Below are 14,845 nucleotides of genomic sequence, written 5' to 3' on the forward strand. Positions count from 1 at the left end.
AAAAAATTGGAACACAAGATTTTGCAGGAGTGAATGTTGAAGACTATTTTTGCATGTATTTGAAAAAATAAAATATTAAATTAAAATTAAGGTGGGAAAAAATAAAGATAAGCTCAATATTTTGTCTTTCTACCCCCAGTTCTTCACATGATTTTTTGGTACACAACAGGCATTTAATAAGGCTTATTCAGCTGAACTTGAACTCCTAAAGAAAATTGTCTATGGATAAGCAATCATAAGGAAATTCACCAGCTTCTTCAAGCTCCAAAGAATGATGAGCACCTCAAGATTGCCTGGGCAAAGATAAATGCCACTGGTCTTGATGCCCAGACACCAGACTTATATTGGAGAACACAATTCTATTGGAACATACCTGCTTGCTGTTGTTGTACTGTTGGCCTTTTTAGCTGGTGCTTTCTTCTGCTGGGTTTGTTTGGTCGGCTGAGCCACCTTTGCTTTTTTTTCCTCCTCGGCCTTCACCTTGTGCTTCTCCTTCTCTTTCTCTTTCTCCTTGTCCTTCTTTTTCTTCTCTTTCTCTTTTTTCTCTTTTTTTTTCTTTGGTTTATTCACGGGCGCCTGTGACAGAGCAGCTAGCTGCTCATGCACTGCCTTCAGCTGAAAGACAACACCCAGGAGAAAATGAGAGCAGGGAACAAGAGAGCATTTATTCAGGAGAGATACTAGCAAAAGTCTATGGGGAAAAGTAAGTCAAATGGGAAATTGCATTGTAAATTTTGAGAATTCTCAGGCTAAATACCCCTTTCAAAAGCCCCCTATATCCAGAATGAGGTAGTGTAAAGGACTTAAGACTCAGGAGCCAGGAGATCTAAGTTTAAATACTGGCTCCCTGCTTGTTATTTGTGTCACCCACAGAATAACTAGTTGCCTTTTGGAATTTTCAGTTTCCTCATCTGTAAAAACAGGATAAAACAGTTCTAATTACCTAACAAAGAGTTATTCAGAGGAAAATGTTTTGTAAACCTTAAAATAATAAATAAGTTTCTTTTATTATTGAGGTTTCTCTGCCTTAGGCAGAAATGCATCAAACCTATCCTAAATAGATAAGACTCTCTGAGCCGTACACATCTGCAGGTAAAGCAGGTTCAATCACTGGTTTTAGGACTGAAGCAATCTAATACTCTCCTCATCAAGAAGGTCTGCCTGAGGCATGACCTATATTCCCCCCCTCTTCAGGTCATAACTGAAAGCAATGATCTCTCTCTACAACTTGCTTTGAAAGTATATGTGTTGAAAGAGTGTTCCAAATCACTATTGATCAGAGAAATGCAAATTAAGACAACTCCGAGATATCACTACACACCTGTCAGATTGGCTAAGATGACAGGAAAAAATAATGATGAATGTTGGAGGGGATGTGGGAAAACGGGGACACTGATGCATTGTTGGTGGAGTTGTGAACGAATCCAGCCATTCTGGAGAGCAATCTGGAATTATGCCCAAAAAGTTATCAAACTGTGCATACCCTTTGATCCAGCAGTGTTTCTATTGGGCTTATACCCCAAAGAAATACTAAAGAAGGGAAAGGGACCTGTATGTGCCAAAATGTTTGTAGCAGCCCTGTTTGTAGTGGCTAGAAGCTGGAAAATGAATGGATGCCCATCAATTGGAGAATGGCTGGGTAAATTGTGGTATATGAATGTTATGGAATATTATTGCTCTGTAAGGAATGACCAGCAGGATGAATACAGAGAGGCTTGGAGAGACCTACATGGACTGATGCTAAGTGAGATGAGCAGAACCAGGAGATCATTATACACTTTGACAACGATATTGTATGAGGATGTATTCTGATGGAAGTGGATTTCTATGACAAAGAGACTTAACTGAGTTTCAATGGATAAATGATGGACAGAAACAGCTACACCCAAAGAAGGAATACTGGGAAATGAATGTGAACTATTTGCATTTTTGATTTTCTTCCCGAGTTATTTTTACCTTCTGAATCCAATTCTCCCTGTGCAGCGGGAGAACTGTTCGGTTCTGCAAATATGTATTGTATCTAGGATATACTGCAACATATTTAACATATATAGGACTGCTTGCCATCTTGGGGGAGGGGGGAGGGTGGATGGAGGGAGGGGAAAAAACGAAACATAAGCGATTGCAAGGGATAATGTTGTATAAAAATTATCCTGGCATGGATTCTGTCAATACAAAGTTATTATTAAATAAAATAAAATTAAAAAAAAAAAAGAAAGTATATGTGTTCAGTCATTTTCTTCAGTTATATCTGACTGTTCCCCATTTAAGGTTTTCTTGGCAAAGATAGTGGAGTAGCTTGCCAATGTTTTTCTCCAGGTCACTTTACAAATGAAAAAACTAAGGCAATAAGGTGACTTGCCCAGCATCACACAGCTAGTAAATGTCTGAGGCCAGATTTGAACTCAGAAAAATAAGTGTTTCTGCCTTCAGGACTGGCACCCTATCCTCGGAATCACCTAAGCTGTTCTTTGCTTTAAAAAAAAAAAAATCTTTATGATAGGAGACAACGTGGCCAATAACTGCTCAGGGTAATTGGTCTAAGAACTCACGTTAACGTAGCACTGAATGATTTACAAATACAAAGCAGGAAAAGCACAGTGAGGAAAGTTATCCTGCAAAGATCACCTTGCCAGGTTATAAGCAAAGAACTGTAAATCATGCATTATCGGTCAAAAATATAAATGAGTAAATATAACCAAGGGCTTGAGTCAGCTTCCCATGACCTTTCTGAATGTGGTTTGTAGAAGGCTGGGCAGGCATCCCTCTGTGGCCTGCAGATTAAGCACCCTTTAGGCCTATCCCCTATGGTAACCCATGTAATGACTGCTACTGATAACAATTACCAGGTTTTCTCCATCTCCCCAACATATTTCAAAGATGTAAGTTGTGGTTATTGATTCATACCCTGCCAATGGAGAAACCACATTGGGCTTATTAGCACAGCCTAAATAATAGTCCCTGATAAACAATGAGAGGCTTTTTAGGCTGTAATAATGGTGGAGAATATATTAGTTTCACTGATTCAATTGGGGAGGTGGGGGAGTAACACAAAGTGTCCTCCAAGCCCAGAATATTCCCTTCTTCACTTTCATCTATTGGAGTCTCTAAATTCCAGTTCCTCTACAAGGTCTTTTCTGATTCCTCCAAGTCTTTAGTACTGTCTCCCCTACCTTCCTCCACAACCATTTTCATTTATTTATCTCTGCATTATATTCCCTCCCTAAATTTTAAGTTCTATAAGAGTAGAGACTTTCATTTATGTCTTTGCAAATACAGGATCTAGAGACAATATCTTGCATATAGTTGGTGTTTACTAAATGATTATTTAATTAATCAAATTGGGAAATGGCTGAGGACCATTGGTAGAGCTGACTGTCAGGGAGTGGGTAATTAAGTCTTTTTTTTTTTCCTGAGGCAGTTGGAGTTAAGTGACATGCTAGGAAGTGTTAAATGTCTGAGGTCACAGTTGAACTTAGGTCCTCCTAACTTCAGGGCTGGTCCTCTAACTACTGCACCACCTAGCTGCCCTGGTAATTAAATCTTAATACTGTTAACTAGCAGAGGAAAAATTGCTGGCAGAAAACGAATGCCAGTATATTATTTACTACCTTAGTCACTTTTTTTGGTAAATTATTTTATAATAATAATTTTTAAAACCCGTAACAACAGATGTTGTTTAGTGATTTCATTTTTGTCCAGTTCTTTGTGATCTCCCATTAAGTGTTTTCTTAGCAAAGATACTAGAATGGTTTGCCATTTCCTTCTTCAGTTCATTTGACAGATGACAAAACAGGCAAACAGAGGGCTCACACAGTTAGGAAGTGTCTGAGGCCACATTTGAACTCAGGAAGATGAGTCTTCCCGACTCCACATCAGGCACTTGATCCACTGCGCCACTAGCACCCCAGAATTAACACTTAAGATTTGCAAAGCATTTTGCTACATTGTTTCATAAACATCACAACAATTCTGTGAAGTAGGTTACCATGACTATTATTATTCCCTTTTTACAGATGAAGAAAGTAATGCTCAGAGAGATTAAGTAATTTGTTGATAGTCATATAGCTAGTAAGTGTTGGAGGTGGAATTTGAATCCAGGTCTTCCTGATTCCAAGTCCATTCTATTTACTATACCATGCTTTCAACTAGGTAAAATATACAGAAAACATGTCTAAATAATCTCTGAAAATACTCCTCTCTGGATATTTCCTTGAGGAAGATAAAGAATGGGATCCAATGAATGGTAATCACATGGATTTCAAGATTTATACATTAGTATGTTCATTTAAGAGTGTAAATTATTCAATAAACTACTCTCTAATCAGATCATCTTAGTGTAATGCTGCTCTGTTTACCTAGATTTCATACCTAATAAGGAAGGGATTCAGATATTCCACAAGATATCAATGCACAAGTATTTATTAAGTCTGTGCCAGAAATGGTGCTAGTTACTAGGGACAAGAAGCCAAAAAATAAAAGCATCTTTTCTCTCAAAGGACTCAAATTTTATCAAGTTTCCAAAATAAGCTTGGTTTAAGAAAAAATATAACTCATTTCCAATTGTACACTGAAAATCTATCTCTCTCTCGCACACACACACTCTTTCACACACCTCCTTTCACTATCTTTCTGGGAAGTTTCTAAGAAGCAATGACATGTGTCCCACCTGTTCCTGGAGTTCTGCCAGTCTGGTTGCTCGCTCTTCTTCCGAATCTGAACTATCCGAGTCAGAGGAACTCTCCTCACTGCTATGGCTGCTCTCCGTGCTTTTACTGACAACAGGTGCAGCTGGGGGTGCCGGAGGGGGGGCCTCCACAGGTTCATCAGGCATTTTTGCAAACCTCATCTCAAACACATCCTGCAGAATTATCAGCAAAAGGATTGTTTCAAAAGGTAGCAGAGGCCTACCATAACCCCACTTTGGAGTTGGAGTTCTTGTTACTCTGGTTCAGTTTTCTCTGAACCATCTCTCTAACACACTGAACAGCTCAACCTGATGGCCTCCTCTCTGTGCTTAGCTAAATAATTGATCTCTCTTTTTTTTTGGCTGAGGCAATTGGGGTTAAGTGACTTTCCCAGGGTCACACAGCTAGGACATATTAAGTGTCTGAGGCCAGATTTGAACTCAGGTCTTCCTGACTTTAGGGCTGGTGCTCTATCCACTGCGCCACCTAGCTGCGCCCCTAACTCACTCTTAAAATCAACAGGTGTCCTCTGTGTCAGAACCAAGGTCCCTCCAGCTTAAGATGATCCTGTCTCTGAGAGGGACACCCAAGGATGATTATAGGGAAGCTAAGAGTTGCCTTAAAAGATGTCAGTTTAAGGGGTAGGAGGTGCTAAAACCATTTATTCATGACTTAGGATCTAGTATGAGCAGGGCCCTGTGAAACTAGATATGCTGCCCAGCCTCAGTGAGCTTACCTTCCATCTGCTCTTAATAACCTGCTACAAAAACTGGTCACTCACAAAAGCAACTGAAGCCTTCTCAAACTAATTTACTTTTTTTTTTTTTTTTTGCTTGAACATTCTATCTGGGTAAAGAGTTATAGAGTTTCTCACCATCCTGATGTATCAGAGAAGACATACTTCTGCCTGTCCTACAGCTCTGTCCTTTTACTTTAAATGGATCCCATAATACAAGGCTTGGTGAACAAGTGTGTGTTCTTCCCCTCTCTATGTCCTTCATGGTTTCAGATATTTTAATCACATTCCAATTTCAGCTTTCCTCCTTCCAAGTGGAAGAAGTGTTTTTAGTCTATGCCATTGGGGCAGCACTGAGATCCCTTGGGGCTATTTGAGAAGAAAATGACGAAAGTTCAGTGAGAGAGTTATAGGATAAGAAAACCTATGCTTGCAATACAACCATCTATCACTATCAGCCCTCATTCCCTAACTTAGGTACTGACTTTGGGACTTCTGCAGAATCCAGTCATTTCTAAATTTAAAAATTGCTATTTCTCCTCCTTAAATCAAACTGAAAACATTTCCTTTGCAAAAGCATTGGAATCTGATTTCTACCATTCAGTTTTTATAACTAGCCATTGTAACAACTAATTATGTTCATTAGTAATTACAATTAATTTGCTTCTTTGGACCTACTACTAATGAGCACTTTCCACAGAATTAAAAACCTCCCCTGATTATTTCAACTACCTTTTCAACTCTTCAAAATGTCATTTGGTCTATATTAGTCACACAACCAAGTTAGTGTCTCTCTTCCCTTAGGATCAATCAACTACAATTATTGGCTGAAAATCTTGCATGCACTCAGCACATCAGTCCCCTTCCTGCCCCTACCTAGTATATAATGACAAATTACCAAAATTGTGTTTTCTTTCCTTAAAGCCAAACATTATTGCATTAACAAAGTGCTTAGGAGAGAAAATCCACCAACAGTAGAATACAATTATGAAAAGAGGGTAGTTTGGGGTATGTTTTTCTGGGCAGAGCCAGGTTTTAAGTAATATTGTTATATGTGCTGTGCTGTCAATTTTTCCACCAAGTTCAAGAGATAAAAGGTTGTGTAATTTAATGTAAGAAAGCTATGGCCAAATTTGGGTAAAAAGTTGTTATCTAATATAAGGAAGCTATGGTTCAAATTTAGGGAAAACATGGAAAGTATTCCAGCCATCACACTATCCTAGCTTAACAATGTTTTTAATTTCCTCTGTCCATAAAGAGATGGAAACTGAAATATAAGGGCTTAGCAAAAGATCCTAAAGAGTGGATAGGCTAGTACTACAAAGACTATTTAATTTAAAGAGAGCAAGGAAGGACAACCTGAGAATATTTTCTCCGCTCTCACACCTCAAAATTCAAATTCCTTTAAAACTTAAGGTATTTTTAAATAAGGAGTTGCCCTTTTGGTTTTGGATGCCACTTCCTTGGCAATGATGAAATTTTCTATAAATCAAAGTGACAATACATTTAAATGGCTCTTTGAAGTTTACAAAGCAATTTCCCCACAACAACCTGATGAGATGGATAGGACCAAATACTATTAGTCTTTTATGGACAAGCAAAATGAAGCATCAGACAAGTTAAGAGGTATGTTATTTATCGCTATAGTGAGCAAAGGCTTTTCTCTTTTGCTTATATCATACATTGTACAGTGTCTTCTGATTCTTTACAACTAGACTGATAGCTTCCTGAGGCCAACAGTCCTATTTTAAATAGCAATTTGGTATCAACCTTTATACCAACTGATATATTTAACAACTTAAACTTTTGGCATTTTTCAGCCTTTCCTGAGCTTTATCAGCTCAGAAGCACCAGAGTTTTGCTTAGCTATTCAGTCTACAATCCAAGCATAGGCAGATTAAATGTCTCCCAAAGCTTAGATCTATGGATGCATAATACACATATTCTTCCTCAGCCTAGAGAGGTGAGAGGATGAGAAGAAGGCTGCTTTTGTTTGATTCTTCAGGGAAAGAGATACCTTTATAGATGGATTTACCTGAAGTTTCCTGGCCATGGCCACCACCTCATGGTCTGGAGGATTGTACTTGTAGCAATTGGAGAACATTAACCGTATATCAGCTGCAAAGCCTTGTGCATCCTGGTACTCACGGCTGTCCATTTTCTTCTGTAAACATACAATCAAAACAGGGTAAATGTGTGCAATTAATTGATTGTCTTGATTTTATAGTCTCTTTTCTGAGGTGCTCCAAGAGTGCAGTGTTTAGATGTATACATGTGTTTCTGTATTATTATAGCTACATATCTGTATTCACGTATAATGTATCCAAGTTAACAGAAATAAAATGGTTACTTATCAGTTCATATTTGTCACATTCTAGTAGCATAAGGAAAGACTAAATATTATCTTCAGTTTGCAATGGAGAAAGCAAGATTCAGAGATGTCAAAGATCTTGTTCTAAGCCAATCAAATAAAACAATTATTCAAGCATAGAATCAGGACTAGGACCCCATTTCTTCTGACTCTACCCAGGACAAAGATCAATCTATCAAGTGATTTCTCAAAATAAAAAAAAAAAAGAAAGATTTTATGTTAATCTGGCTCCCTGACAATTGTATTTCAGTATTTCAAAAGAAAGACTAGTAGACTATCCTTTCTGGTCTTTCACAAAATAAAAAAAAGGTTTAATTCTAAGTAAAATAGCAAGAAATTAATTCTTCCTAAGTTTTGTTAAGACTATAGATTTACAAATATAAAACATGACAACCCTGACAAAGTTTACTGTGATACTAAGAACTCATAAAATCATTTTTATACTTTTACGGTAAGATTTATCACAAGATATTTTTTTTTCAATTGACAGTGATAAATTTGTTTTAGCTTGAATTAGCTAATACATTAATATATCTTCTTTGAATCAACTAGTTTTGTAGAATTATATATAAACTTACAGAATTAATAAAGTCATACATAATTAATTTTACAGAATTGGAATCTTCAGACCCAGGAAAATTTCATTATATCATGTATTAGATGACAGCACCTATTTTCAAAGGAAAAGTGTTATATAGCCCAGCTCTATTAGATATTGTAAATATACTCCCCTAAACCTCCCCCAAAAGGGGGGAATAAATAAGAGTCTAAATCCTGGGAAATTAAGAGCAGGGCTGGGAATCTCAGGTTTAGAAAAAAATTCCTGAATCTGAAGGCGAGATGAAGGAAATGGTCAGGATCAAGTACTGCAGAGAACTATAGAAGCACTCCTAGCATGCCATTAGCATGGCCTTTATTGGATTCTCTTACCCAAGCATTTGTCTCTCTAAATTGTGATTTTGCCTGCAGAGCAAACCACCTCTGGTTGTTATAAAATTAACAGGCAAACAGTTTGTTTTTTTGGAAATCCATCTTACTGTCTACCTTTAAGGAGGCTGTAAGAGTCACTGAGGGATACCAATAGGAACAGATACCAAATCCAAATGACAGATTTCTATAATACTTTTAGAAAAACCAAACTTTCTGATTGGCTAAAAGATTTCAAAAACAATCTGTGAATTAAGAGTCATAAACTCTTGATTTGCTGTACTCTTAGAAGCATTAGAGACATGGTAGTTAGCATAGATTACTTCCTCCTTCCCTCCTCCCCAAAAGACTCATGCTTATTTTATTGGTATGATCAATCTTTAGCAAAAAATATCTTTACATTTAGCTTAAATGACCATTAAAGTGAGTCTGCACTGCGTACCTAATGATTGGTGGAGAGAGTAGTAGTACCAGGAATATAATAGTAAGGGGATAACCGGGCTTGGGATTAAAAATATGCAGACAGAATTAAAAAATTTATGAATAACAAAACTTGTAGAGTGCTAGATAAAGCTGTGTAGAACATGACAGCTATCTTTACATGACTAAATCAATGTCATGTGGAAAAGAGATAAGGTTTATTTTTGTGGTTTCTAAGGGCAGAACTAGAACCTGCCAGAAATTATAGGCAGGCATATCTTGGATCAATATAAGGGAGAACTTCCTGACAAGGAAAGAGCTATCCAACAATGAAACAGACTGCCTAGGGAGCCTTTGTGCTCGTAGTCACTAAAAGTATTTAAGAAAAGGCTATATAACCACTCATCACGGACACTAGAGTAGAGAATTTGCTAAATGTTCTCTAAGATCTTTTCCAAATCTAGGATTATATGATTTAAAAGGCAAATGAAGCAGATATAATTGAATTATGTATTGAGTTGAACATTTCCATATTGTTTTAATATAGGCAAAAATTCTGGACTTATGCCACAGTCTGGTTATGAAAATTGCACCTATGATTTCTGGTGCCATATGCATATAACCCCCCCCTTTTCCCCCCTCAGAGTTGATGCTTGCAAAAATCTCAGAATTTTACTACATAGCTTTCATGGATTTCACACACCAGACAAAAATTCCTTTAGAATTTAAACTCAAATCTAGACCATAACCACAGACTGAGTTTCCCCTCCTTAGATTATAAATTTATGTTTTGCCACTGAGATCTCAATTTTTTAAAAAAAATCGTCATATCACAAAGCAAAGATTAGATTTTCTCTTTGAGCTTTCTGGTTTTGAGACCATAATTAATAAATATGGCTTATGCATTGTTTTCATTTGGTTTCATTGGCTGGGGGGGGAGGGATAGCAAAGAATATGTGCCAGTCCATTTTCTTACATCATAACTAAAGATCTAAAGCTTTGTAAAACCAATTAGAATAGAAAAGTTTACTTTCCAAAATTTTCTTATCCTTGCTTCTAAGGCAAATCAAATCCCTAGAAAAAGTTATGGTAAAAGACATTTTATTTTGGTCTAAACTCAAAACCTACTCATTATCCCACTGATAATCAGTGCAATAACAAATGCCCAGAAAAATTCATACAGCAAAAAAGTATAAAGGAGGGATAGGGGGACTGGAGTGGGGAAGAGAAATCAATTATTGCCTTTTAAGTTGCCTTTGTCTGGAAAATGTTCTACTCCGTTTTTTTTTGGGTGTTCTCATGCTCTAAAATTTGTTCAGAATGATCACTTAAAGGAATTTGGAGCAGTTTGGGGGAGAGATTGGACAAGTTCCTGTCTTTACTCCATCATCAAAATTAATTACTTCCTAAAACTAATTTGGTGATGTTTCTAGTACCCAACTGTGATTGTCCAACTGTGATTGTCCACCTGGGCTTGTAAGGATGGTAATGACAAAGGTAACTCTGATCCTTCTAATAGCATTTGAAAACGTCCATGGCATCCTTGGAATTCATAGGTTCTTGTCATAACTTGACCATCCTCCACATTTTTGTGGCTTAGGAACAAACCCTTAAACATTAAATACATGTGTTGAGTGATGAAGAATTAGTAGGATTAGCTGACATGTCAATCTTTTTGGTCTAAATAATGGAAAATGGAATTGTAAAATTAAACTATCTCCACTACTCCAAAGCAGTACCACCTCAAAAGCCACAGAAACAAAAGAACTACATATATGCATACATGTCTAAAGGCAAAAGGGTTTCAAGGACAAAGCAGGAGAGATGCTAACTTATTTAGTAATATTGCTCTCTATCCCAGGCTTTAAAGTCAACAGAATTGGGACTGAGAGATTAGAGAATCATGGTTTTATAGCAAAAGTGACCTGAAAAGCCATCTAGTCTAACTTTTCTCATTTTGCAGAAAGTGACTTGCCTAATGTCATTTAATAGTTGGTAAATCTGGAATTCTAACCTAGGACCTCTGATTCCAAGTCCAGAGTTCTTTTCCCACCTCTACAATTGAATGCAAGCTAAGGGTTTTTAAGAGTAACCACCCTATGACAGAGTGGTTTGATTGTCACTGCTTTTAAAGGGCTCTAGTAACAAAGACAAGACTGCAAACAGTATGAGCTGCCTTTTGTAGCTACAAGAGCAGAAACCCCCAAGAACACTTGACTTTGGTGAGTTAGCATTGACTTCACAGGCATCATGCCTGCACTTGTTTTGGAAGAAACTTTTTCACCCATTTGATATCCAAATCCACATAAGCTGCACAGTGCCTGAAACATATGGTAAGTACTTTATAAATGCTGTTGACTGAGCCATTCCATTCTTCTAACAAATTCCAAATACCTGACTCTTCTTAAGGCTGACATACTTACATAGTAAGTCTTCTGATGGCATCAAAACTGTAGCATGAGCTGAAAATTGAGTGTGAGTTTTGATTTCTGATCCTCACTCTACCATTCACCAGCTATATGAATTAGGGCCAGTCATTTCTCAAATTTAGACCATAGTCTCACCATTTGTCAAGTAATGGAGTCAGCTATGAACTCTCTAAATCCCTCTGATTCAGTGATCATTTCATTCACCCTTTTCACATCTCTGATGTATGGAGAGAAGACAGAAAATGTCTTTATCTTACAGATACAAAAAAATCAGGGCCCAGATAATCAAACAGCTTACACAAAGTCAGTAGCAGAGTAGAGATTTGGGAATAAAATTTTAAAAAAGGCAATTTGGGAATGTTCAAATTCTAATATTAACCTATTTGTTAACTATCCTAAGTCACGAGGTAGGCGGAACCTAGGGCTTCATCTATGGAACAAAACAAGCTCTAAAGACAATGATTAAGTATCACACAATTGCAACATAATTTGGAACCAAGACCAACCTTATAAGAGAGCCTGAAAATGTTGACTCCATATATAGAAATTCAGTATAATATGGAATTTGATATGCCACAAGTGAACCTATTCCTCTATTACATTAAAACCCCACTCCAAAGCAACCTAGATAGTAATTGCATACTCCATGTCCACTCTCCCCCCCAAAGGCATAATAAGCCATTAGATATGGTCTGCCTCTATTTTGGAGAAGCCATAGTTAGAACTTACAGGAATTAAGATACGTGCTGAGGAACTGAGAAGCACCATCAGGAAGATAAAATACTGTTCAAGTTGCAGTTACTGTCAAATAAGTCTGACCTACAAAGGCCTAAAATTAAGATTTAGGCCTTATGGTCAGCAAGACAGACAATGACTCTCCCTCCGTAAAGAGCAGAGCTCAGGCAACCACACCAGAGCTGCTCACAAAAGGTCACATGAAATGGGCCACTGAGTACCCCAATTGCCAATGGCATTCTTCAGAATGTAAGCAACAAAAACAGAGTCGGATTTAGGCTGAAGCTTAGAAAGAGATCTGTTGGAATTGAAATGCTGCAGGGGACAAAAGTTCTCAATGAGAAACTCATGTGTTGTTCTAGCCAAAGCTCAGGAGGAAGGGGAGAAAAAAAATAAAGATTTATGTCAACGAGCAAGGTCACAGATGGCTCAAACTCTGTGAAGATCAACCAAGAATAAAGTAAGAAATTCAAAATCCAAGTTTGAGCCAAGAGGTCTTAACCTCTGTATTCATCCAGTTTTTTCTTTATTTTTACTTCCCTATTTCAAAAATACAGACTCATTCCTGTTCTCTGATTAGACAACTCTACTCAACCCTAAAAAATTTATAGCCCTTAATGTCATTTTCAGGGGGTAAAAAAAAAAGATTGAACAAAAAAGGACCCCCGTTTCACCAGGAAAAATGGAAGATAGACGCCACGAGGGGCCTGCGTGCACCTCCCTACCCTGTCTCCACATGACCACCACTGGTTTGTTCAGGACACCAATAGTGACCAGAAAGGCAGGTCTGGTGGATCTATAAGCAGAAGATCTGTGAGGTTAAGTACAGTGTACTAAGTAGGTGTACTTAGAACAAAGCAACTCTCGATTTCGGAACTCAACTTTCTGAACAAGGACCCCACCCAGAAGCCTGAAGACAGCTGACCCTTTGACAAGAAGAGGTAAGTCACTAAGTTAGGCAGAAGGTGGCAACTATATATGGTTAATATGTGTTAATAATAATTCACATTAACTTAGCACCTGTGGGCTCAGGAAGTCAAAGGGCTTTTTGTTCTCAATTATCCCAGTTACAAGGGGGGAGACTGAGACAGTGTTCTGTGTCACACAGCCAACCAGTGACACTAGCGCCCTGCATGCTTGAACCCTTGGTCTTGTATTGTAATTCTTAGGCCATATTCTTTCCTGCCGGCATGAAGTATAACAACAGCCGACGATCAGGGCAAGAAGCTGTCAAAGCAGCTTATTCAGCTGAGGTCTCAAGAAGGAAATAGGGTTCGACAGTTTCAAAGAATGGGGTTGTTGGGGAACAAGATTACCAACCAACCGCCCAGTATGGTTTGGGTACAAGGGAATGGACTGTCAGTGGTCCCTTCCAGCCCCAAGAGGCCTAAAGCAATCTTTTGTGCAGAGATCTTTGGGAGGTTTCAAGATCCCCTTGCCTAAAACTGACCCACCCCATGGAGCTGCCTAAAAGGTCAGAGAAAGCTCCAATGGGTTAGACACACGTTAGACGTGGCACATACTTTAACAGTACTGAGATCCATAGGGTGTTTGATAATATCGTGATAATCATGGAGTTCCAAAGCCTCTGCATCCACAGGCTTGTAAAACGGCCAGGCGTAGGCAGCATGTTTCTTAGAAAGCATCTCTTTGAGGATGCTGTCACAGTACTTGAGGTGCTCGGAGAGTTTGCCCTTCTTCCCCGCATGTTGGGGGACCTCCCCATCTTCCAGATCTTTCTTTGGTGGTTTAATGGGTCTGCCTCCACTCTCTCGTCGGGCAACCACCTTGGCCTGCTTAGGGTCTGACAGCGGGGTGGGCGACTCACTCCGGCTGGCGGTGATTGCTGAGGTTGTCGGCGTGGTCGTATCTGCTTTTCTCTTCACTCCCTTTTTCTGAAACAAAGAGGAGAAGGGAAGGATTTGTGAATAACAGTAACAACTATTACCTATATAACAATGGTCACAGGATCACAGACAGAAAGGATCTTCAAGATTATCTAAAATATATTGCTAATAACAATTCACATTAATTTAGAACCTATGGGCTCAGGATGTAAAAGGGCTTTTTGTTCTCCATTATCCCCATGTTATGAGGGGGGGAACAGTGTCCAGCATCAAGGTTCTTTGAAATGACCAGACCCCATTTCCTTCCTAGACCTCCACTGAATTAGATGCTTCAACAGCTGCTTGCCTTGATCATTAGTAGTTGTTAAACTTCATTCTAGCAGAAAAGAATCTGACCTAAGAATTCTAATACAAAACTGAGGGTTAAAGGAGGCAGGGCTCTAATGTCACTAGTTAGTTATCTAACTTAAACCCCTTATTTTGCAGATGTTAAAATGTAAGCATACTCTCCTCCCCCCAATGCTAGTGGACTAAGTCAGTGAGGCCCCTGGTCTACAGGGCAGATATGCTTACTTAAACCACTTGGATGAGTAGACAGTCACCTACCAACAGTGCTTCCTGTGAGATCTGCTCTCTCCATTGTGCTGTTAAGATTCTAAACAAGTCAACATGGTCACTTGAAGAGAGAGCAA

The 14,845-nt window shown here is 38.4% G+C and overlaps 1 protein-coding gene across 2 annotated transcripts in view; it reads right to left on the bottom strand.

Annotated features, from left to right (window-relative positions):
• BRD3 (bromodomain containing 3) overlaps positions 1 to 14,845 on the bottom strand; it is a 54,656-nt gene that overhangs the window by 11,463 nt on the left and 28,348 nt on the right. For both annotated transcript variants that reach the window (XM_051980292.1, XM_051980293.1), the window contains 4 exons: positions 13,830 to 14,201; positions 7,460 to 7,588; positions 4,670 to 4,861; positions 374 to 615 (listed from right to left, as the gene is read on the bottom strand). In XM_051980292.1, coding sequence (XP_051836252.1) covers positions 374 to 615; positions 4,670 to 4,861; positions 7,460 to 7,588; positions 13,830 to 14,201 — 935 coding nt within the window. The remainder of the gene's footprint in view (positions 1 to 373; positions 616 to 4,669; positions 4,862 to 7,459; positions 7,589 to 13,829; positions 14,202 to 14,845) is intronic.

This window comes from Antechinus flavipes, chromosome 2, assembly GCF_016432865.1.
Source record: "Antechinus flavipes isolate AdamAnt ecotype Samford, QLD, Australia chromosome 2, AdamAnt_v2, whole genome shotgun sequence".
Classification (NCBI taxonomy): Eukaryota; Metazoa; Chordata; class Mammalia; order Dasyuromorphia; family Dasyuridae; genus Antechinus; species Antechinus flavipes.